We start from the raw sequence: 24,145 nt of genomic DNA on the forward strand, positions 1-24,145 counted from the left end.
TTAATCCTTCTGCATGTTGCTGTCCAGTTCTCCCAGCACCATTTGTTAAAGGGACTGTCTTTTTTCCATTGGATATTCTTTCCTGCTTTGTCAAAGATGAGTTGGCCATACGTTTGTGGGTCTAGCTCTGGGGTTTCTATTCTATTCCATTGGTCTATGTGTCTGTTTTTGTGCCAATACCATGCTGTCTTGATGATGACAGCTTTGTAGTAGAAGCTAAAGTCTGGAATTGTGATGCCTCCTGCTTTGGTCTTCTTCAAAATTACTTTGGCTATTCGGGGCCTTTTGTGATTCCATATGAATTTTAGAATTGTTTGTTCTAGTTTCGAGAAGAATGCTGGTGCAATTTTGATTGGGATTGCATTGAATGTGTAGATAGCTTTGGGTAGTATTGACATTTTGACAATATTTATTCTTCCAATCCATGAGCATGGAATGTTTTTCCATTTCTTTATATCCTCTTCAATTTCCTTCATAAGCTTTCTATAGTTTTCAGCATACAGATCTTTTACGTCTTTGGTTAGATTTATTCCTAGCTTTTTTATGCTTCTTGGTGCAATTGTGAATGGGATCAGTTTCTTTATTTGTCTTTCTGTTGCTTCATTATTAGTGTATAAGAATGCAACTGATTTCTGTACATTGATTTTGTATCCTGCAACTTTGCTAAATTCATGTATCAGTTCTAGCAGACTTCTGGTGGAGTTTATCGGATTTTCCATGTAATATCATGTCATCTGCAAAAAGTGAAAGCTTAACTTCATCTTTGCCAATTTTGATGCCTTACATTTCCTTTTGTTGTCTGATTGCTGATGCTAGAACTTCCAACACTATGTTAAACAACAGCAGTGAAAGTGGACATCCCTGTCGTGTTCCTGATCTCAGGGAAAAAGCTGTCAGGTTTTCCCCGTTGAGGATGATGTTAGCTGTGGGCTTTTCATAAATGGCTTTTATGATCTTTAAGTATGTTCCTTCTATCCCGACTTTCTCGAGAGTTTTTATTAAGAAAGTTTGCTGGATTTTGTCAAAGGCCTTTTCTGTATCGATTGCCAGGATCATATGGTTCTTATCTTTTATTAATGTGATGTATCACATTGATTGATTTGCGAATGTTGAACCAGCCCTGCATCCCAGGAATGAATCCCACTTGATCATGGTGAATAATTCTTTTTATATGCCGTTGAATTCGATTTGCTAGTATCTTATTGAGAATTTTTGCATCCATATTCATCAGGGATATTGGCCGGTAGTTCTCTTTTTTTACTGGGTCTCTGTCTGGTTTAGGAATCAAAGTAATACTGGCTTCATAGAATGAGTCTGGAAGTTTTCCTACCCTTTCTATTTTTTGGAATAGCTTGAGAAGGATAGGTATTATCTCTGCTTTAAACATCTGGTAGAACTCCCCTGGGAAGCCATCTGGTCCTGGACTCTTATTTGTTGGGAGATTTTTGATGACTGATTCAATTTCTTCACTGGTTATGGGTCTGTTCAAGCTTTCTATTTCCTCCTGATTGAGTTTTGAAAGTGTGTGGGTGTTTAGGAATTTGTCCATTTCTTCCAGGTTGTCCAGTTTGTTGGCATATAATTTTTCATAGTATTCCCTGATAATTGCTTGTATCTCTGAGGGATTGGTTGTAATAATTCCATTTTCATTCATGATTTTATCTATTTGGGTCATCTCCCTTTTCTTTTTGAGAAGCCTGGCTAGAGGTTTGTCAATTTTGTTTATTTTTTCAAAAAACCAACTCTTGGTTTCGTTGATCTGCTCTACAGTTTTTTTAGATTCTGTATTGTTTATTTCTGCTCTGATCTTTATTATTTCTCTTCTTCTGCTGGGTTTAGGCTGCCTTTGCTGTTCTGCTTCTATTTCCTCTAGGTGTGCTGTTAGATTTTGTATTTGGGATTTTTCTTGTTTCTTGAGATAGGCCTGGATTGCGATGTATTTTCCTCTCAGGACTGCCTTCGCTGCATCCCAAAGCGTTTGGATTGTTGTATTTTCATTTTCATTTGTTTCCATATATTTTTAAATTTCTTCTCTAATTGCCTGGTTGACCCACTCATTCTTTAGTAGGGTGTTCTTTAACCTCCATGCTTTTGGAGGTTTTCCAGACTTTTTCCTGTGGTTGATTTCCAAGCTTCATAGCATTGTGGTCTGAAAGTACGCATGGTATAATTTCAATTCTTGTATACTCGTGAAGGGCTGTTTTGTGACCCAGTATGTGATCTATCTTGGAGAATGTTCCATGTGCACTCGAGAAGAAAGTATATTCTGTTGCTTTGGGATTCAGAGTTCTAAATATATCTGTCAAGTCCATCTGATCCAATGTATCATTCAGGGCCCTTGTTTCTTTATTGATCGTGTGTCTAGAAGATCTATCCATTTCTGTAAGTGGAGTGTTAAAGTCCCCTGCAACTACCACATTCTTATCAATAAGGTTGCTTATGTTTGTGAGTAATTGTTTTATATATTTGGGGGCTCCGGTATTCGGCGCATAGACATTTATAATTGTTAGCTCTTCCTGATGGATAGACCCTGTGATTATTATGTAATGCCCTTCTTCATCTCTTGTTACAGCCTTTAACTTAAAGTCTAGTTTCTCTGATATAAGTATGGCTACTCCAACTTTCTTTTGACTTCCAGTGGCATGATAAATAGTTCTCCATCCCCTCACTCTCAATCTGAAGGGGTCCTGAGGTCTAAAATGAGTCTCTTGTAGACAGAATTTTATCAAATGCTTTCTGTGCATTATAGAGATGATCATATAATATTTATCCTTCATTTTATTAATGTGTTGTATCATAATGATTTGTGGATTTTGCAGTATCCTTGTATCCCTGGGATGAGTCCTACTCTCTTTTTTCTTGGTGAATCTAAAGGTTTGTCAATTTTGTTTATCTTTTCAAAATTATGCTTTTAGATTTATTTATCTTTCTTATTGATATTTCTATTAATATTTTCTATTTTAAGCCTTTATTTCAGTTATTTCCATTCAATCTTTGTCACTTACTACCTTCTATTAACTTTAGGCTTTGTTCTTCATTTTCTAGCTAGTCTAACATGTCACAATGTTATTGAGTACATTTACGTTTAAAGTAATGATTGCTAGGAGTGTACTTATTGCCATTTTGTTTGTTGTTTTCCCAGTGTTTTTAATTCCTTTTGTCCTTTCTTCTTTCGCTCTACTCCTTCATGATTTGATTATTTTCTGCAGTGTATGCCTAGATTCCTTTCTCTTTAATTTTTGTGCATTTCCAAAAGTTTTTCCTTTGTGGTTACCACAAGGATTCCATAAAACAACTTATAACAGTCTACTTTAACCTGAAAAGAACTTAACTTTGATTGTATTCTAAATACAATCTTTTCACTCCCCCCATGTTTATATTTTTGATGTCACAATTTCCATGTTTTGTGGATTCTTTCTTTCTTTCTTTCTTTCTTTCTTTCTTTCTTTCTTTCTTTTTTAAAATTTGTTTATGTCTATTTATTTATTTTGAGAGAGAGAGAGAGACAGAACATGAGTGGGTTAGGGGCAGAGAGAGAGGGAGACACAGAATCTGAAGCAGGCTTCAGGCTCCGAGCTGTCAGCACAGAGCCCAATGTGGGACTCAAACCCACAAACCGTGAGATTGTGACCCAAGCTAAAGTTGGACACTTATCCAACTGAGCCACCCAGGTGCCCCGTGGATTCTTTAATAAATTATTGTAGTCATACTTATTTTTACTTCTGTTGCCTCTTTAACTTTGTTACTAACTTTATAATTGACTTTACAACATTAGATTATTTTGAGTTTTACTATATATTTACCTTTATCAATGATATTTATACTTTATATGTTTGCCTGTTACTAATTAGCACCCTTTACCTCAACTTAAAGAGTTCCCATTAACAGTTCTTGTAATGCTGGTCTAGTGGTGATTAACTTCTTTGGCTTTTGCTTGTCTGGAAAACTTTGTATCTCTCTATGCACCAAGTTGTTTTTCTCTTGCTGCTTTTTAGATTCTCTCCCTGTCTTTTAACTTTTGACATTTTAACTATAATGTGCATTTCTTTGCGTTCATTCAGATCCTGAATCTGTATGTCTAGTTCTTCCCGCAGGATAGGGAAATATTCAGTCATTATTTCTTCAGAGATTTCTGCTCCTTTTTCTCTTCTTCTGGACATCCTATACGGTACATGTTTGTCTGCTGAGGGTGTCCCGTCAGGTGCCATCATACTCTTTTTAATTCTTCTTTCTTTGTGCTGCTTTGATTGGGTGAATTCCCCCAGCCTGTCTTTAAGTTTACTGATCCTTTCTTCTACCTCCTCTAGTCTGCTGTTGAAACTCTTTATTGTATTTTTCAGTACAATTATTGTATTCCTCAGCTCTAAGACTTCTACATGGTACTTTCTTATATTATCTATCTCCATTGAAATTCTCCCTGTGCTTATTTGTTCTTCTCCCAAGCTTAGTGAGCATATTTACAACCATTATTTTGAACTCTTTATCAAGTAAAGAATTTATTTTCAAGTCATTAAAATCTTTTTCTGAGGTTTTATCTTGTTCTTTCATTTTTAATATATTCCTCAGTTTCTTAATTTTCCTTGCCCCTCTGTGTTGGTTTCTGTACATTAGAAAAAGCAATCACCTCTGTTAGTCTTGAAGGAATGGGCTTACTTAGGAGATAATCATTACTGTTCAACCCTAGCCTGGTTCGTGTCTTGTGCTTGTCTAATCAGTCAGCTTTATTTTTATTAATTCCCAGTAGTTGAGTGTGTCAAGACCTGTCCATGTCCCAAAGGGGAGAATCTCAGTCAGCACCTAGATTCAGGCTGATTGGAAGACTGGCCCACAAGCAGCAATGTTTAAAGTATGCAAATATACCTCTTTCAAGAGAAGACTGGGTTGTGTCTGTTCCTTCTATACTGACTAATGGAGTGTTAGCCAGTAAAGAACTGTTTTTTGGGGCACCTGGCTGGCTCAGTTGGTTGAACATCTGACTTCAGCTCAGGTCATCACATCAAAGCTTCATGTCGAGCTCTGTGCTGACAGTGCAGAGCCTGCCTGGGATTCTCTCTCTTTCACTTTCTCTGTGCCCCTCCTCCACTCATGCTTTCTCTCTCTCTCAAAAATAAATAAACTTAAAAAAAAAGAAACATTTCTTTATCTGTCATCATCTCTTTGAACTCATGAATATAAGCTCTGCTGGCCGTAAGAGGCAGGAAATCAAGGGGAAATACCTGGGCATCAAACACAATTACCAGGGCATCAGATGAAAAACTGGGCAAGAGATGTGTGTATAAGCTCTCTTCTAGCAGATACCAGCACTCTAGAGTGCAGCAAAGACATAGTTGTAGTCTCTGGAGGTCTCTAACAAGGATGCGAGTTGGGCCTTACTTGTCTGTTTAATGAGAAGCCTGCCTCTCAGTCCTCAGGTATGAAGACAGGCTGCTAGGGCTCTTTCACAGAAAAAGTATATTCTTTATTCTCCTGCCTCTCTGCAGTGTCCTGGGGTGGTAGTCGGTTAAGAACACTTTCTCCGTCTGTTACAGTCCTGGGGGACCCACAGTCATAAGCCGAGCGCACCACCAGAGCCAGGCAATCTAGAGGTAAGTCCTGCCTGACAACCACAGAAGCGAGGGCACCATAAAAAAAGCATAAGCTCCTTTTCTAGAGATACCTTTGACCTAGAGCGAAGCCGAGGAAGGTCACAAGGATGGCCTCCAGTGGCCTCTATCCCCAGAGAACGCCTAAGTAGGCCCCTAGATGTGTGCCAAGACACAAGTCTGCTCCTCAAGCCAAAATTCCGGGAAAGGCTGTCAGGCCTCTTTCGTAGAAAAAACTGACATTATAGTTCAGTCTGTATATACAGTGTGCCCTTGCGGTGGTGGCCAGCGCTGAACTTTTTACAGTCCCATGGGAACCATGAATACAAACCCCACGGACCATTAGATCAAAGAATGTCCCCTGGGTGGCAGCCACGAAATCCAGTGCACCGGACATAGAAACTGGGGCACCAGCTCTTTGTCCAGATTTCCCTCCAGGAGTTACCAGTGCCCTGCAGTGCAGCAGAAGGAGGACCTGAAGATAGTGCCTATTCTCCACGTTCCCTGTAGAGGATTATGGTTGGCCCTCAGTTGTCTTTTTAATTAGAAGTCTGCCCTCAGGCCACAGCAACAAAGATTAGTCAGATTGGCCTTTTCCAGAGAAAGGTGGGTGCTTCAGTCTGTGCACTCTCCTGTGCCTTGGGGGTGGTGGCCTGTTAATCAGTCTTTCTTTATTTGTTACAGTCCCGTAGGACCCACTAGCCACTACAGCCATGTGATCTAGGGGTATCTCCTTGGTGGTGGCTGCAAAATTCAGAGAGTGTCTGAGGAGGGTCTAAGCTCCTTTCCTGGAGATACCAGGGAGCAATAAGCAAATTCTGCCAATGAGGCAAAAGGAGAGCATAAAGATGGTGCCTGCTGGTCTCTGTCTTTGAGGAGAGTTTTACTAAGCCCCTAGATGTGTTTTACATTAAATGCTTACCCCTCAGAGCGGAGCCTTAAGGTAGGCAAATAAGTGTCTTTCACAGAAAGTCTGGGCACTTTTCAGGTGGCTTCCTCTATGCTGGACCCTGGGGTGGGTGAGTGCCTGTAGACCCTTTAAGAGCTGTTTCTCACTTAGCTGTAGCTTGTGGGTCCTTGTGGACACAAGCCCTGTTGGCTTTCAAAGCTAGATGCTTTGGGGGCTTGTCTGTCAGGTGTAGATATTAAACTTGGGGTGCCAGATGTAAGGCTCAGACACTTCACTCCTCAGGGAGAAGCTTGGGGTTTTGAATTCCCTCCCAATTGTGGGTCATCATGCTGGGGATGAGGTTTAGGGTCAGATCGTATCTCAGTTTCTTCCATCTACTTTGATGTGAGCTTTTTCTCATTTGCCCAGTGTGTAGGAATCACTCAGCTAGTTTTTGGAGAGGTTTTTTTTCCCCCCCCACACAAAATTACTCTGTATGTAACTGTAGATTCAGTGTGTCCAAGGGAAGAGGTGTGTTCAGGATCTCCTACATCTCCATCTTGAACCACTTCCATAAAGGAAATATTTAATCGTGTTTCTGGTTGGCTTATGGAAATGGTAGATCAGCTCAACTGGATCTGGATCTCACCAAGTTTATTCCAGAAGGGGCCTTATGAAGTTCTTGTGGACAAGATGGGGAAATTGACCAGTTAGATGGTTTATGAGATAGTTTGAAATTTCATTAAGTAAACTTACCCGAGTATCAGATTCAGGACTTTGTTCTCAAGCCTATTTCATTACTCCTTTGTGTTATCAGATAGTTTAATGATATAGGGAAAACACAGTACAAATTCACAAGTGGAATTATTCAGGGGGTCATGATAGTGAATCTGCATTAGCACAGATTCATCATTCAAAAAGGATCCTCTGTTAAATCTAATAATGTGACATTTAGTAGTGATAACTATAAGATCCTGGGTATAAGTCAAAGGAATCAGATGTACAAGTATAGACAGATTAGAAAGAATTTTAAAAGTTGGTGAATATTTTAACCAATTTTGAGGTCATCTTGAGTCAAAACTATGACAGAACCACCACTACTGTTAATGAGACCATGCCCTGCATCGATAGAAATCTAAGGTAGAATGAGGCTGTTCTAAATTTTGCCCATCCCAGTGCTGATCAGACCATATATGAAATGTTATATTTACTTCAGAGATGATATTCTAAAAGCATAAAACATATTTAAGTATGCCGAGATGAGAGAAGAATATAGCAAAGGGATTCAAGCCTGTCATAATAATAATACCTACTTTAATTTTACCCCCTTTGTATACCTCTTGAAAAGAAATCTCAGTGGACTGTTTTATTTAATTAATATCATTTTTTAAAATTATTATTAACAAGTCAGCTAACATACAGAGTAGTCTTAGCTTCAGGTGTAGATTCCTTGATACATCACTCACATACAACACCCAATACTCCTCACTTGACAAGTGCCCTCCTCAATGCCCACCACCTGTTTTTCCCATCCTCCCAACCCCCCACTTCCATCAACCCTCAGGTTGTTCTATTTAAGGGCCTCGTATGATTTGCCTTCCTCTCTGTTTGTATCTTCTTTTTTTCTTCCCTTCCCCGATGGTCCCCTGTAAAGTTTCTCAAATTCCACATATGAGTGAAATAATATATCTGTCTTTCTCTGACTGACTTATTTCACTTACCTTCTGATTCCATCCGCATTGTTGCGAATGGCAGGATTTCATTCTTTTTCGTCGCCGAGTAGTATTCCATTGTGTAAATATACCATGTCTTCATTATCCATTCATCAGTGATGGAAATTTGGGCGCTTTCCATAATTTGACTATTGTTGATAGTGCTGCTATCATGTGGCCCTATGAATCAACCCTCCTGTGTCCTTTGAATAAATTCCTAGTAGTACAAGCACTGGATCATAGGGTAATTCAATTTTTAATTTTTTGAGGAACCTCCACGCTGTTTTCCAGGGTGGCGCACCAATTTGCACACCCACCAACTGTGCAAGAGGGTTCCCCTTTCTCCATATCCTCGCCAACATCTGTTGTTTCCTGAGTTGTGAATTTTAGCCACTCTGGTATGAGGTGGTATCTCAGTGTGGTTTTGATCCGTATTTCCCTGATGATGAGCAATGTTGAGCATCTTTTCATGTTTGCCATCTGGATGTCTTCTTTGGAAAAGTGTTTATTTGTATCTCCTGCCCGTTTCTTCACTGGATTATTTGTTTTTCAGGTGTTGAGTTTGGTAGGTTCTTTATAGATTTTGGATACTAGCCCTTTATCCAATATGTCATTTGCAAACATCTTCTCCCATTCTGTCGGCTGCCTTTTAGTTTTGTTGATTGTTTCCTTTGCTGTGTAGAAGCTTTTTATCTTGATGAGGTCGCAATAGTTCCGTTTTGCTTTTATTTCTCTTGCCTTTGGAAACATGTCAAGTAAGAAGTTTCTATGGCCAAAGTCAAAGAGGTTGCTGCCTTGTTTTCTCCTGTAGGATTTTGATGGATTCCTGTTTAACACTGACCTAACATTAGCATTTAGGTCCTTCATCCATTTTGAACTTATTTTTGTGTATGTTGTAAGAAGGTGGTCCAGTTTCTTTCTTCTGCATGTTGCTGTCCAGTTCTCCCAAGCACCGTTGGCTAAAGAAGCTATCTCTTTTCCATTGGATACCCTTTCCTGCTTTGTCAAAGATTAGTTGGCCATAAATTTGTATGTCCATTTTTGGGTTCTCTTTTCTATTTCACTGGTCTGTGCGTCTGTTTTTGTGCCAATACCATACTGTCTTTATGATTGCAGGTATGTAATACAGGCTAAAGTCTGGGATTGTGATGCCTCCAGCTTTGGTTTTCTTTTTCCACATTACTTCAGCTATTCAGGATCTTTTGTGGTTCCATACAAATTTTAGGATTATTTCTTCTAGCTCTGTGAAGAATGCTGATGCCATTTAGATTGAGATTGCTAGAATGTGTAGATTATTTTGGGTAATATCAACATTTTAACAGATTTGTTCTTCTAATCCATGAGCATGGAATGTTTTCCATTTCTTTGTGTCTTCTTCAATGTCATTCATCAATTTTCTATAGTTTTCAGCAAACAGATCTTTTACCTCTTTGGTTAAGTTTATTCCTAGGTAATTTATGGTCCTTGGTGCAATTGAGAATGGGATCAATTCCTTTCTGTTGCTTCATTATTGGTGTATAGAAATGCAACAGATTTGTGTACATTGATTTTATATGCTGAAACTTTGCTGAATTCATGTATCAGCTCTTACCTGTTTTTCAGTGGAGTGTCTCGGATTTTCCATGCAGAGTGTCATGTCATCTGCAAAGAGTGAAAATTTGACTTCTTGTCTGCCAATTTCGATACATTTTATTTTGCATTGTTGTCTGAATGTTGAGCCTAGGAGTTCTAATACCATGTTAACAACAGGGGTGACAGTGGATATCCCTGTCATGTTCCTGGTCTCAGGGGCAAAGCTCTCAGTTTTTCCCCATTGTGGATTGTATTAGCTGTGGGCCTTTCATATATGGCTTTTATGATGTTAAGGTATGTTCCTTCTATCCTTACATTCTTGAGTGTTTTTATTACAAAAGGATGCTGTATTTTGTCCAATGCTTTTTCTGCTTCTATTCACAGGAACATATGGGTCTTATCTTTTCCTCTGTTAATGTGATGTATGATGTTGATTGATTTGTGAATATTGAACCAGACCTACAGCCCAGGAATGAATCCCAGTTGATTATGATGAATAATTCTTTTAATACACTGTTGAAGTCAATTTGCTAGTATCTTGATGAGAATTTTTGCATCCACATTCATCAGGGATATTGACCTGTAATTCTGCTTTTCAGTGGGGCCTTTGTCTGGTTTGGGCATCAAGGTAATGCTGGCTTCATAGAATGAGTCTGGAGGATTTCCTTCCGTTTCTATTTTTTGGAACAGCTTGAGATTAGGTCTTAACTCCGCTTTAAATGTCTGGTAGAATTCCCCTAGGAAGCAATCTAACCCCGGACTCCTACTTGTTGGGAGATTTTTGATAACCAGTTCAATTTCTTCACTGCTTGTGGGTCTGTTCAAATTTTCTATTTCTTCCCATTTGAATTTTGGTAGTGTGTGAGTTTCTAGGAATTTGTCCACTTCTTCCAGATTGTCCAGTTTGTTGGCATGTAATTTTTCATAATGTTCTTTAATATTTGTTTGTATTTGTGTGGTGTTGGTTGTGATCTCTCCTCCTTCATTTGTAATTTTATCTATTTGGGTCCTTTCTCTTTTCTTTTTGAGAAGTCAGGCTACAGGGTTATTGATTTTGTTTATTCTTTCAAAAAATCAACTCTTACATTCATTAATCCATTCTAATTTTTTTTTTTTTGTTTTTTAAGGTTTTTTTTGGATTGTATACTCTTTATTTCTGCTGTAATCTTTATTATTTCTCTCCTTCTTCTGGCTTTGGGCTTTCATTGCTGCTGCCTTTCTAGTTCCTTTAGGTGTGAGGTTAGGTTGTATATTTAGGACCTTACTTGCTTCTTGAAATAGATCTGAACTGCAATGTATTTTCCTCTTAGGACTGCCTTTGTTGCATCCCAAGGGGTGTGAACTGTCATATTTTCATTTTCATTTACCTCATATATTTTTTAAATTTTTGTTTAATTTCCTGGTTGATCCATTCATTCTTCAGTAGGAGGTCCTTTAACCTTCATGCATTTGGGGGCTTTCCAAATTTTTTCTTGTGGTTGATTTCAAGCTTCATAACATTGTGATCTGAAAATATGCATGGTATGATCTCAGTCCTTTTATATATTCTGTTTTGTGACCCAGTATGTGATCTATTTTGGAGAATATCCAACTGGTCCATCTGGTCCAATGTGTCCTTCAGAGCCATTGTTTCCTTATTGATTTTCTGCCTAGATGATATGTCCATTGCTGTAAGTGGAGTACTAAAGTCCCCTTCAAACATGGTATTATTATCTATACATTTATTTATGTTTGTAATTAAATGATTTATATATTTGGATGCTCTCACATTGGGGACATAGATTTTTACAACTGTTATCTCTTCTTGATGAATAGACCCCTTAATTATGATAAAATGCTATTTTTCATCTCCTATTACAGTCTTTCTTTTAAAATCTGGTTTGTCTGGTATAAGTATGGCTACTCCGGCTTTCTTTTGCCATCCAGTTCCATGACACAAGGTTTTCCATCCCCTCACTTTCAATCTGCAGTTGTCCTCAGGACTAGAGTCTCTTGTAGGCAGCGTGTAAATGGATCTTTTTTTTTTTTTAACCCATGGTGAAACCCTATGTCTTTTCATTGGAGTATTTAGTCCATTTACATCAGAGTTATTGTTGAAAGATACGAATTCAGTGTCATTGTGTTACCTGTAGGTTTCGTGCTTGTGGTGATGTCTCTGGTCCTTTGTAGTCTTTGCCACTTTCCACTCACAGAGTCTCCCTTAGAATCTCCTGCAGGGCTGGTTTAGTGGTCATGAACTCCTTTAGTTATTTTTTGTCTGGGAAAGCCTTTATCTCTCCTTCAATTATGACAGCCTTGCCAGATAATTGATTCTTGGCTGCATATTTTTCCTATGCAGCACATTTAATGTTTCCTACCCTCCCTCCTGGCCTGCCAAGTTTCAGTGGATAGGTCTGTTACTGCCCTTACATGTCTACCCTGGCTCTCATTTCTTCCTGGGATTTCTTTTCAGGAGAATTCTTCCATCTTATCATTTTGGCCTGGTTTCTGTCCTTATGTGTTTTAATAGTTTGTTATATGTCCTGCATCTGTGAGAACTACTATATTTAAAAGGGGTCATACACTGTCCAGGGCCTTGCACTTCAGGAATTGTATTTGGAGTGTGTTGCATGCCCTCCTTTGTTGTGTATTTGGTTGCTGTAACCCACCAAACAGTCTTCTATAAGGCTCCTCCTTACTTGCAGTGGTGGATGGTTTAGACCCTCCACCAGGGGTGCTTTGATTTTTCATTGAAGTATCCCTAGAAAGATGAGAGGGCAGGGGATCTAATCCCATACAAAGAAAAAAAATGAAAGTTCTGAAAAAAGGACCAAGTAGAGAATCAAAGAAGCTATAAGGCTTAATCCAGAGAGAAAGAAAGGAAAAGAAAGAAGAAGGAGATATAAAAAACTGTAAAAAAATAAAGTAAAAATGCTTGCCTAAACAGACAAACAAAGCAGAAACATAGAGAAAAGACAAAATATATATATTTATAAGAATTGACCAAAAATCAAATCAGAAACTAAGAGCCTGAGTCCAAAGGAAAAAAAAGAAGATGGATGAAAGAAATGATGAGAAAAGACAAGAGATGGAAAGAAAAGGAAAGACGAAAAGAAAAGAAAAAAGGGCAACAGACTAACATACACAACTGCAGGACAGTTGTCTGTTGGTGTCTGGGACCTACGGCTGTGCTGGTCCGGAGAAGAGGTCATCTGTTTCACTCAGTGTCAGTTCTGCTCCAGTAGATGAGCAGTTTCCGGGCACACCGGGGTGGGGCTTCACATAAGCAGATCACGACTGTGCTGGGGTCTTTTTCCCTGAAGCCCCACCATGTTGGTGATGGGGAAGAAAATGATGACACCCCAATCTCAACCACACTGTTCAGGCAGGCCTCACACAGTAGCACAGGCAGGTGGCTTGTCTTGCTCCACAGTTCTCCCACCCTTCTAGGTGCTCAGCTGGGATTCAAAACCCGATATAGTAATGGATCCTGCGCCATAGGCACTTGGTTCTGGGGTAGTGCCATTCTGCACTGCTAATATGGCTGACGACTGCAGGGTCTTTTGTCTTTGAGGGTGCAATATATCCCACAGTATTCGACGGAGGGGACTGTTCTCTCCTAGTGTGCCCCTGAGATTGCCACTGCTCTCCTCCTCCCCAGGCACATGCACGTGACAGTGGCTTTGGTCCAGAGAATGGCACACACTTTTGAAAACTCTGGTCTTCAGCTCCTTTGGCTGTTTTCAAAGTAGAGACTGGCACTCTCCATATTTCTTATTCCCCAGTCCACGATCTGGAGGTTTTTCTCTTGTCCTAACTTGCGTTAGGGCAATCCACAGCTTCTCTTTCTCTCCCTTTTTTCTCTCTACGGATCCCTGTCTTCCACGCCCATGCTGTTTTATCTCCCCCAGTTTGCATACAAGCACCTCTGTCCCACCAAGCTGTCTCCCTCCACCTGTGCAGATTTTTCTGTCACTCCGCAGATAGATTTCCCAGTGTTCTGACCCCAATACAGCTGTGTTTCCGGGATGAGGGAAATCCTCGAACCCTTACTTCTCCACCATCTTAACTCCTAATTGATATCATTTGAAACACTAGAATAACCAGTGCTGTTCTGAGATCAGACCCCCAGGGTTCAAATCTCTCCTTTACAATTTTACGGGTAATTTAACTGAGTACTTTAAGACTCAATTCTTGCAAATCCAAAGAGTGAAGCTTGCCCAAGATTGTTAAATGACACACATCTTGATGTCTCATGATGAAATTCATCCAAGGATAAAGAGAAAATAGTCTAAATTTTCAAAAAGTCATGGGGGAAAAAACTACACGGTTACTCAAAAGGAAAAAAAACTAAATGAGCTTTTTAGTCTCAACCTTGGAAGCTTCAAAAATGTGGAGGGAAAAATCTATCCATGAGAGATATGGGCTGTAGGCCAAAAATCTATGTCTAGAGAAGGTATCATATACAAATTTTTGTTAAAGAAAAACATCAGTATATACAAGGATTCAAAGGGTATGATCCACATAACAAGTCAGCTTAAACTACTAGAAACTTTCTCTAATCAAACAAGAAAAGCATGAATCAGTGTACTTAAAAAAGATGAAGATGAGGGGCGCCTGGGTGGCTCAGTCGGTTAAGCGTCCAACTTCGGCTCAGGTCACCATCTCACAGTCCGTGGGTTTGAGCCCCGCGTCAGGCTCTGGGCTGATGGCTCGGAGCCTGGAGCCTGCTTCCGATTCTGTGTCTCCCTCTCTCTCTGCCCCTTCCCCATTCATGCTCTGTCTCTCTCTGTCCCAAAAATAAATAAACGTTAAAAAAAAAAGATGAAGATGATAATTAATACTTGGTATGCGTGTGTGTGTATGTGTGTGTGTTTTGGAACTTGGGTTCATGTGTTGTACAAGGTAATAGAGTAATTTTATGGGTAATTTTATGGGAAAAACCCAATACTGGTCTGGTATTAAAGTCCTAAATTATCTCTATGTCATCAAATGAAAAGGGGAAACTTTTCTGGAAAATATTATACATAAATGTGTTGTAACAACATAACACTTAAACATATGTCAAAAATATTCCATATATAAGAATATCTCAGTAAAATGCAATTATATTATACCTCAATTAAAATATGACATTTTGGTGTTTAAAAAGAATTGAACTATGGTTGCATTAAATGTTCACTTTTATTCAAAAAATATATATATTGGGGACATAAATGACATATTGTCTAAACACTTGATATATATGATATATATCATTATAGTATGACATACTGTGTATGATAGTTTTAAACACTTCATCTATATGACAAGTGTCATATATATTGTGAAATATATATGACATCTTTAACACACCTCATATATATGATATATGTCATACATATTATGACATATGTATGACATAATTTAAAACCATTCCTTCTCCAATTAAAATTAGAATTAACAATATGGTGCCTGGGTGGCTTAGTTGTTAAGCATCTGACTTCGGCTCAGATCATTATCTCACAGTTGGTGAGTTCGAGTTCCACGTCAGGTGAGCTCGTTGCCCCACTTTGGGTGAGCCAGTGCCCTGCTTCAGGTAAAACCACGAGCCCCAGGTGAGCCCAGCTTCTCTCTCTCTTTCTCTCTCTCTCTCTTTTACTCTCTCTGCTCTTCACTCACTTGCGCCACCTCTCTTTCTAAAACAAAATTAAAAAAAATAACATTCAATGTTTTCCACAATCTTAAGTATTTGGATATTGAAAAATAGTCCTTGTTTATTTCTCTGATTAAATGAAGAAGAGAACTGTCCTCAATGATTGGTTTGAGGGGTTAAGAAGAATGTAATTTTTCTGTATAATGTGATGAATGGAAAATTTTTGTGTTTCTCTATATGTCTTACATTATTTTCAGTAAACAGAAAAATAAATTAATGAATGTTAATCTAAAAAAAAAATCTATCTTCCTACATTGAGTTGGTCTGAGAAGAAAAGATAGGGCTCTGATTTCTGATGAGAATAGAAAAGAAAATAAAAAGTTGGATGACCTGAGAAATAAAATCAATACCTTCATCTCTCAACCAAGTTCCTCATTTAATCAACATGCTGAGGATACACATACTCAAGGAGAATCCTTTAAAAAGATCTATCAAGTTTTATTCCTCGATCTTCATACAATTTTATATCTCATAAGTCCCACAAGATACAATGTTAACTTGATTAGCAATGACTTCATCACATATTCCAGTAATCCATATTTCCAACACTTCTTGTCCTGGAAAACCTGATGCAATGAGTGAAATTATGCTAATAAGTGGGTAAATTTACCAATGAAACCATTAATTTCTAATATGATTTTTTTCTTGAGATAAAAGATTATTTATATTTTTGTTTGTTTTTGTTTTTTTTATTGCAAGAGAAACGTTGTGATTTTCCAGAAATAAAACATGGACTACTACACAATGAATATAACTATAGACGAGACTTTCCAGTATCTGTAGGAAAAAAATATTACTATTCCTGTGACCACAATTTCGTGACAGATAAAAAACAGAACGGGGGATATATTCATTGCACACAAGAAGGATGGTCACCAGCAGTACCGTGCCGCAGTAAGTCAACCTTGTTATGATTGTGTATGCGTAAATATTTCAAAGAGTGGTGTGGGAAGACACATAAGTGAGTATAGTTAAGCCTAATATGACAAAAAGAAGGCCAAGGGATGAGTTTTATGAGCAAAACAACCAATGTAAGTTTTTCCTTCTATGAGGAGCTCTTCATAAAAATCACCTTAGAACTAAAAATAGAGGCTTACGAAAATACCTATGTCATTTCCAAATATCTTCATTATAAAAACTGAAGATAAATAATTTAAATACTGATTTTCTTATTTTGAAACGTTTGGAAGCAGCTTTAGTCTGTCTTAAGTTATACGTGATTTTTGGATACTTATGCATAAAAATTTAAATTTTGGACAAATAATTTTTAATTTGCTATTATCATTGAATCTAGGGTTTGACAAATTTGGTTTACTATTTTTATGATTATTAAGACAATGTATTTTTAATTATTTGATAAATGGAGAATATCCATATCCAGCAAAAATGTATTTCCAAGGTGACTCTGTAAGTGTTAACTGCTATGCTGGCTACAGTCTTCAAAATGAGCAGACTGTAATGACCTGTACAGAAGATGGCTGGGTGCCTGCTCCCGAATGCCTTCCTCCTGGTAAGTACATGGTCACTAGTCAGAAAACAGTAAAAGAACTACAAAGAAGGAACGTGTAAAGTAGGGTGACACCAGCAAGAGAACGAGGGGGATGTGGCAGAGAAGGAGGAAATTAGGCTTGCCTCATCCCATGAAGATAACTATCAAATCATCCTACATCAACCTGAAGACTGGCAGAACAAATTGTGCAACCAATCATAGAGAACAGTCCACATCGGAGAAGTAAGATGTACAGAGATTCAGTTTTCCCTCCCAAACTGAGGAGAAATGGACTGTACCACTGAGGTAGGAAAGGAGTAGTGGTCACAGAGAAGGGTGAGAGACAGTCTGACACACAGAGGAGCAAACAGGTAAAACGAATCCCCAAACCAACTGGCTTGGAAAATGAAAGGGGCCAAATGTTGTGAGTTCCTGCAACCAGTGGGGCTTAAAGCCTAGGGTTTTAAAGGTCAGTGTACTAAGTTCTGAGAGAGTTCAAAGGGCGTTGGGGCTGTTCTTGGAGAAAAGGCAAGCAAAGAGCCTGTGGACATACAGCATGGAAACAGCAATCTGAAGAGCACTTGGAGCACACAGTGGGGAGATTATTTGCTCACCTGGGAGCATGTTGCAGAAAGGCAGCATTCACAGAGACCCACAGGAGCTGACAGGTGCCATTTCCCTCCCCTACCCATTAGCATAAACACAGGGTCAACTGTGGGAATCTGCACAGGGCCCACACTTGCTATCTAACTTCTTACACCAAGCTCCACTTGCCCATGCTCCAATGGAACCATCCTTCCCAGTTACACTTGCCTCAGTCCCAGAGCAGGTAGCCCCCAACCCCAAAACACCAGACCAAATCCCTGCCCACACTTCATCTCCCAACCTGGGGATTTTGGAAGCCTTGATTCCAGCAGCAGTGGTGAGAAGTCTCATGTCACAAGCAGACCAGAGTGCACCAAGTTAAAACTCCCCACATTCAAGCCAGAGACCAACCACTGCCAACAAAGGGGCAAAGAGAGCCTCTGTAGATGAGGGGCATGAAGCACAAAGCGATCAGGACACAAGAGCAGTGTGAACACAGCACACATTGGAGACACTCCCTGAAGTGCCAGGCCCTGGGGAACAGGGATCACAACACCTCAGGGCACGACAGAACCTCTTTTTCATAAGGCCATTACCCCCAAAATGGGAGAGGTAGCTGAATTTCCTACACGCAGAAGCGGGCACAGAAACTTAAATGAGAAAACGGAAGAATTTGTCCCAAGTGAAAGAGCAGTCCAAGGCCAATGCCGGAGCTCTAAGTGAAACAGATATAAGTAACATGCTTAATAGAGAATTTAACATAATTAGTATAATGATACTCACGGGACTTGAGAAAAATTCGAAGATATGAGTAAGACCCTAATACAGAGATAAGGAATAACATAGCAGAGAGAAAGGATTCAATAAACAAAATTAGAAACACACTTGATGGAATGAACAGCATAGTGGAAGAAGAAGAGGCATTAATTAATGACTTAGAAGACATAGTAATGAAAAGTAATCAAGCTGAACAGAAGGGAGAAAAAAGAATTATGCAAAGGAGGATCGATTTAGGGAAGTCGGTGACGCCATCAAACATAACAACATTCTTATTAGAGGTGTCCCAGAAGAAGAAGAAAGGAAAAAGGGACCAGAAAATTGATTTGAAGAATAGCAGAAAAGTTCCCTAATCTGGAAGGAGGAAACAGATATCCAGATACACGAGGAGGCACAAAGAATCCCCAACAAAATCAACAAAAGCAAACCCACACCAAGATACATGGTAACTAAACTGGCAGAACATAACAATATAGAAAACATTGTAAAAACAGCAAGAGAAAAAAAAAGACAGTCACATACAAGGAAAAACCCATACGGCAACTAAGGCACTTTTCAGCACAAACTTTCCAGGCCAGAAGGAAGTGGCATGATATATTCAAAGTGATGAATGGGAAACATACTCTATCCAGTCAAGAATACTCTACCCAGCAAAGCCATTATTCAAAATAGAAGGAGAGATAAAGAGTTTCCCAGGCAAATAAAAACCAATGCAGGTCAAGGCCATTAAATCAGCCTTGCAAGAAATATTAAAGGCGAATCGGAGTAGAAAGGAGAGACCAAAAGTGTCAGTATAAAGGTAGGAAACACAAAAGCAGTAAAAATGAATATTTCTGTAAAACAAATTTCTGTCAAGGAACTCACAAAATAAACGGATGTAAAATATGACACCACATGCCTGAGGAAGAGAGAAGTAAAGTTTGGGTTCAAAGTTAAATGACCACCAGCTTAATACAGACTGCTATATGCAACACATGTTATATACAAACCTAATGATGACCACAAAGCAAAACCACAATAAATATGCAAGGAATAAAGATAAAGGTATCCAATATATCATTAAAAAATCATCTAACCATGAAAGAAAGACCAGAAATGATCAGAGAAAATCTTCAGGAACAACCATAAATCAGGCAATAAAATAGCAATAAATGCATATCTATAAAAAAATGCTTTGAATGTAAATATACTATATGCTCCAATGAAAAGACACAGGGTGACAGAATGAATAAAACAAGACCCATCTCTTTCCTGCCTACAAAAAAAAACCCTCATTTTAGAGCAAAACACACCTGCAGATTGAAAGTGAAGGGACGTAGAATATTTATTGTGCAAAAGGATGTCAAAAGAAAGCAGGAGTACCAATAATTATATTGGACAAAGTAGACTTTGAAACAAAGCATGTAGTAAGAGACAAAGAAGGACACTATATAATAATAAAGGGGACAATCCAACAAGAAGAGGTAACGATTGTGAATATTTGTGTACCCAACATGTGAGCTCCTCAATACATGAATGTTAATAACAAATAGCAAAGAATGACTCAATCATAATAAACAATAGTAGGGGATTTTAACACACCAATTACATTAATGGACAAGATCGTCTAAACCAAAAATCAACAAGGAAACAATGCCTTTAGACACACTGGAACAGATATATTTAACACATCTATGTTCAGAACATTCCATCTTAAAACAGCCAAATATACATGCTTTTCAAGTGTACATGGAACATTCTGCAGAATAAAACACATATTAGGGCACAAAACAAGTGTCAACAAATTGAAAAAGATCTAAATCACACCATGCAACACATCTGAACACAATGCAATGAAACTAGGAGTCAGCCACAAGAAAAAATGTGAAGATCACAAATAGATGGAAGTTAAATAACATGCTAACAATGAATGGGTCAACCAGAAAATAAAAGAAAAAAAACAAAAAGGTACATGGAAACTAGTGAAAATGAAAACACAACTGTTCAAAACCTGTGAGATGCAGCAAAACCGATTCTAAGAGGGACATTTATAGCAATACACATCTACTGAAGAAGCAAGAAAAAAAATCTAATAAACAACCTAACCTGATGACTAAGGAAGTTAGAAAAACAACAAACAAAACCCCAAAAAGCAGAAGGAAGGAAACAAAAAGGATTAGAGCATGTATCCGGTTTGAACAATTCCCTGGCTGTCATTTCTTCCTGGAATTTCTTTTCAGGAGAATTTCGTTTCATCATTTTGGCCTGGTTTCTGTATTTTATGTGTTTTAATAGTTTGTTTTATGTCCTGCACCTTGAGAACTACTATATTAAAAAGGAGTCCTACACTGTCCAGGGCCTGGGACTTCAGGAAGTGTTTTTGGAGTGTGTTGCATGCACTGTGTTGTTGTTGCGTATTGGGCTGCACTATCCCACTAGACAGGTCTTCCTTACTCTTGGTGGTGGATTGTTTAGACACCATCTTAGACATTCCACCATTTAGACATTCCACCAGGTGCTTTTCTTTGTTCATTGAAGCAACTGTGGAAAGAAGGAAAAAGACCGGGACCTGATCCCATACAAAGAGAAAAATGGAAGAGGCAAAAAAAAAAAAAAAAAAAAAAAAAGACCAAGCAGAGAATCAAAGAAACTATAGGGCCTAATCCAGAAAGAGAGAAAGGCAAATAAAGAAGAAGGAGATATAAAAAAGGTGTAAAAGAATAGAATTAAAATGCCTGATTACACAAACGAAGCAGAGAAAAAAAAGGTATATAGAAATATACAGAGAGAGAGAGAGATGAATTGACCAAAAATCAGGGACGCCTGGGTGGTTCAGTCGGTTGAGCGTCCAATGTCAACTCAGGTCATGATCTCATGGTTTGTGAGTTCGAGCCCCACATCGGGCTCTGTGCTGATAGCTCAGAGCCTGGAGCCTGCTTCAGATTCTGCGTCTCCCTCTCCCTCTGCCCCTCCCCTGCTCATGCTCGGTCTCTCTCACTCTCAAAAAGAAACATTAAAAAAAAATTTTAAATCAGAGAATATGAGCTTGATTCCAAAGGGGAAAAAAAGGTTAGAAAGAAAAACAAAGAAAACAAAGAAAAGGGCGACAAAGTAGCATACAAAACCACAGGACGGTAGTCTGTTGATACCTGGGACCATCTCTGCTGGTCTGGAGGAGAGGTTGTCTGATTCATCCAGTGTGAGTCCTGCTCCAGTAGATAAGCAGTTGCCAGGCACAGCGGGGTAGGGTTTCCTGTCACCAGGCCCTGCCTCCATTAGGAGCCACTGTCCTGTTCCTTGTAGACCCACCACGTTGGCAATGGGGAGAAAAATGGCGATACCCCAGTCTCTCCTCCCTGGACTGTGTTTCTCAAACCTTGCTGTTCAGGGGCGCCTGGGTGGCTAAGTCGGTTGAGCATCCGACTTCGGCTCAGGTCATGATCTTGCGGTCCGTGAGTTCGAGCCCCACGTCGGGCTCTGTGCTGACAGCTCAGAGCCTGGAGCCTGTTTCAGATTCTGTGTCTCCATCTCTCTCTGAACCTCCCCCGTTCATGCTCGCTCTCTCTGTCTCAAAAATCAATCAAGGTTAAAAAAATTAAAAACAAAAAAAAAAACAAAACCTTGCTGTTCAGGCACCCCTCACAGAGTAGCACAGGCAGGTAGTTTGCTCTGCTCCACAGTTCTCCTGTGCCTCCTAGGTGCTAGGCTGAGATTCAAAATCCCATGTCTTCAAGGATTATGTACCACATGGACCCAATTCTGGGATAGCGCCACTCCACCCTGCAGATATGGCTGGTGCCTGCCGGGTCTTTAGTCCTTGGGGGAACAATACACATTTTTCCCACAGTACTCAAAGGAGGGGACTGTTCTTTCCCAGTGCACCCCTGATATCTCTACCCGCCCTGGGGCTGACTCCTCTCCCCCCACCCCCCACCCCCCACCCCCAGGCGTGTGCACACAGCAGTGTCTCTGGTCCAGAGAATGCCACACACTTTTGAAAACTCTTATCTTCAGCTCCTAAGGCTATTTGCAAAGCAGAGACTGACATTTTCCGTATTTCTTGTTCCCCAGTTTGTGGTCTGGAAAAGGTCTTTCTCTTGTCCTAACACAATGCCACAATCCACAGCTTCTATTTCTCTCCCTTTTGTCTGTCCACAGAAGGGGATCCCTCCCCTCTGTACCCATGCTGTTTTATCTCTCCCAATTCACATACACACATGTCTGTCACACCAAGCTGTCTCCTTCCACGTGTGCAGATTTTTCTGTCACTCTGCAGATAGACTTCCTGGGTGTTCCAAGTGTTCTGACCCCAAAACAGCTGTGTTTGAAGGACAAGTGAAGTCTTGGTCTCCCTACTTCTCCACCATCTTAACTCCTAACTGATATCCTTTGAAAACCCATAATAGGTGGGTAACCAGATTTGTTCTAAAATCAGACCACCAGGGTTCAAATCTCTCCTTTACAATTTTCCACCAATGTATTTGAGTTCTTTAAGACTCTACTCTTGCAAATCCAAACACTGAAGTTTGCGCAAGGTAGAATGATTGTTAAATGACACTCATCTGGGATGTATCATGATGAAATTGATCATACAAGGATAAAGAGATGTTAATCTAAATTGTCAAAGAGTAGTGGAGAAAAATACCTAGAAGGTTACTGAAATGGAATAAGACTAAATGAACACTTGATCTCAATATTGGAAGCTTCAAAAATGTGGTGGAAAAAAATGTATCAATGAGAGCTATAAACTGGAGGCCAAGAACCTATATCTAGAGAAGGTATCATATACAAATCTTTACTAAAGAAAAACATCAGTATATTCACGTAGTCAAGGTGTATAATCTACATAAGTCTGCTGAAACTACTGGAAACTTTAATCAAACAAGAAAGAAAGTGTTATCAGTGTACTTTAGAAGGATGAAGATGAGGGGCACCTCGGTGGCTCAGTCAGATAAGCGTCTGACTTCAGCTCAGGTCACGGTTTCTGGGTTTGAGCCCCACATCTGTGGGGCTGTCTGTGCTGACAGCTTGGAGCCTGGAGCCTGCTTCAGGCTCCCTCTCTCTCTACCCCTCCCCTGCTCATGCTCTGTCTCTCTCTCTGTGTCTCTCTCTCTCTCAAAATAAGTAAATAAACCTTAAAAAAAAAAGGAAGATGAAGATGATAATGAATACTTGGTGTGTGTGTGTGTGTGTGTGTGTGTGTGTGTGTGTGTGTGTTTGGAACTTTTTTTCGTGTGTTGCACAACGGTTCTTGTAATAGAATCATTTTGCGGGGATAAAACTAATACTGGTATGGTATTAAAAGTACTAGATTATCTCTAAATCATCAAATGAAAACGGAAATTTTTTCTGGGAAATATTATATATAAATGTGTTATAAACAGCATAACACTTAAACATGTGTCAAAAATATTCCATATATAAGAAACACAATAAAATGCAATTATATTATACCTCAATTACAGTATGACATTTTGGTGTTTAAAAAGAATTGAACTATGGTTGCATTAAATGTTCACTTGTATTCAAAAATATATATATTATGATATATATGACATGTTATAAACACCTCATATATATGATGTGTACATGTGACAACATATGCCACATTACATATGATATATATGTCATATATGTGTGCCATATAAACCTTATATACTATGACATACTATGAATGACATTTTAAATCACCTCATGTACATAATATATGTTATATATATTCTGAGACACATGTGACATACTTTAAAACACCGCATTCTCCAATTAATATTAGAAATAACAATCAAATGTTTACTGTAATCTTAGCTATTTGAATATTAAGAAATAGTCCTAGTTCATTTTTCTGATTAATTGAAAACTTTCCTTGATGATTGGTTTCAGGCATTA

The 24,145-nt window shown here is 39.0% G+C and overlaps 1 protein-coding gene across 7 annotated transcripts in view; it reads left to right on the forward strand.

Annotated features, from left to right (window-relative positions):
* LOC123586779 (complement factor H-like) overlaps positions 1 to 24,145 on the forward strand; it is a 106,106-nt gene that overhangs the window by 48,571 nt on the left and 33,390 nt on the right. For 3 of the 7 annotated variants that reach the window (XM_045456166.1, XM_045456164.1, XM_045456163.1), the window contains exons 8-9: positions 16,129 to 16,323; positions 16,763 to 16,939. In XM_045456166.1, coding sequence (XP_045312122.1) covers positions 16,129 to 16,323; positions 16,763 to 16,939 — 372 coding nt within the window. The remainder of the gene's footprint in view (positions 1 to 16,128; positions 16,324 to 16,762; positions 16,940 to 24,145) is intronic. The other 4 variants (XM_045456169.1, XM_045456171.1, XM_045456170.1 and 1 more) reach the window with 2 other exon arrangements.

Source organism: Leopardus geoffroyi, chromosome C3 (genome assembly GCF_018350155.1).
Source record: "Leopardus geoffroyi isolate Oge1 chromosome C3, O.geoffroyi_Oge1_pat1.0, whole genome shotgun sequence".
NCBI lineage: Eukaryota > Metazoa > Chordata > Mammalia > Carnivora > Felidae > Leopardus > Leopardus geoffroyi.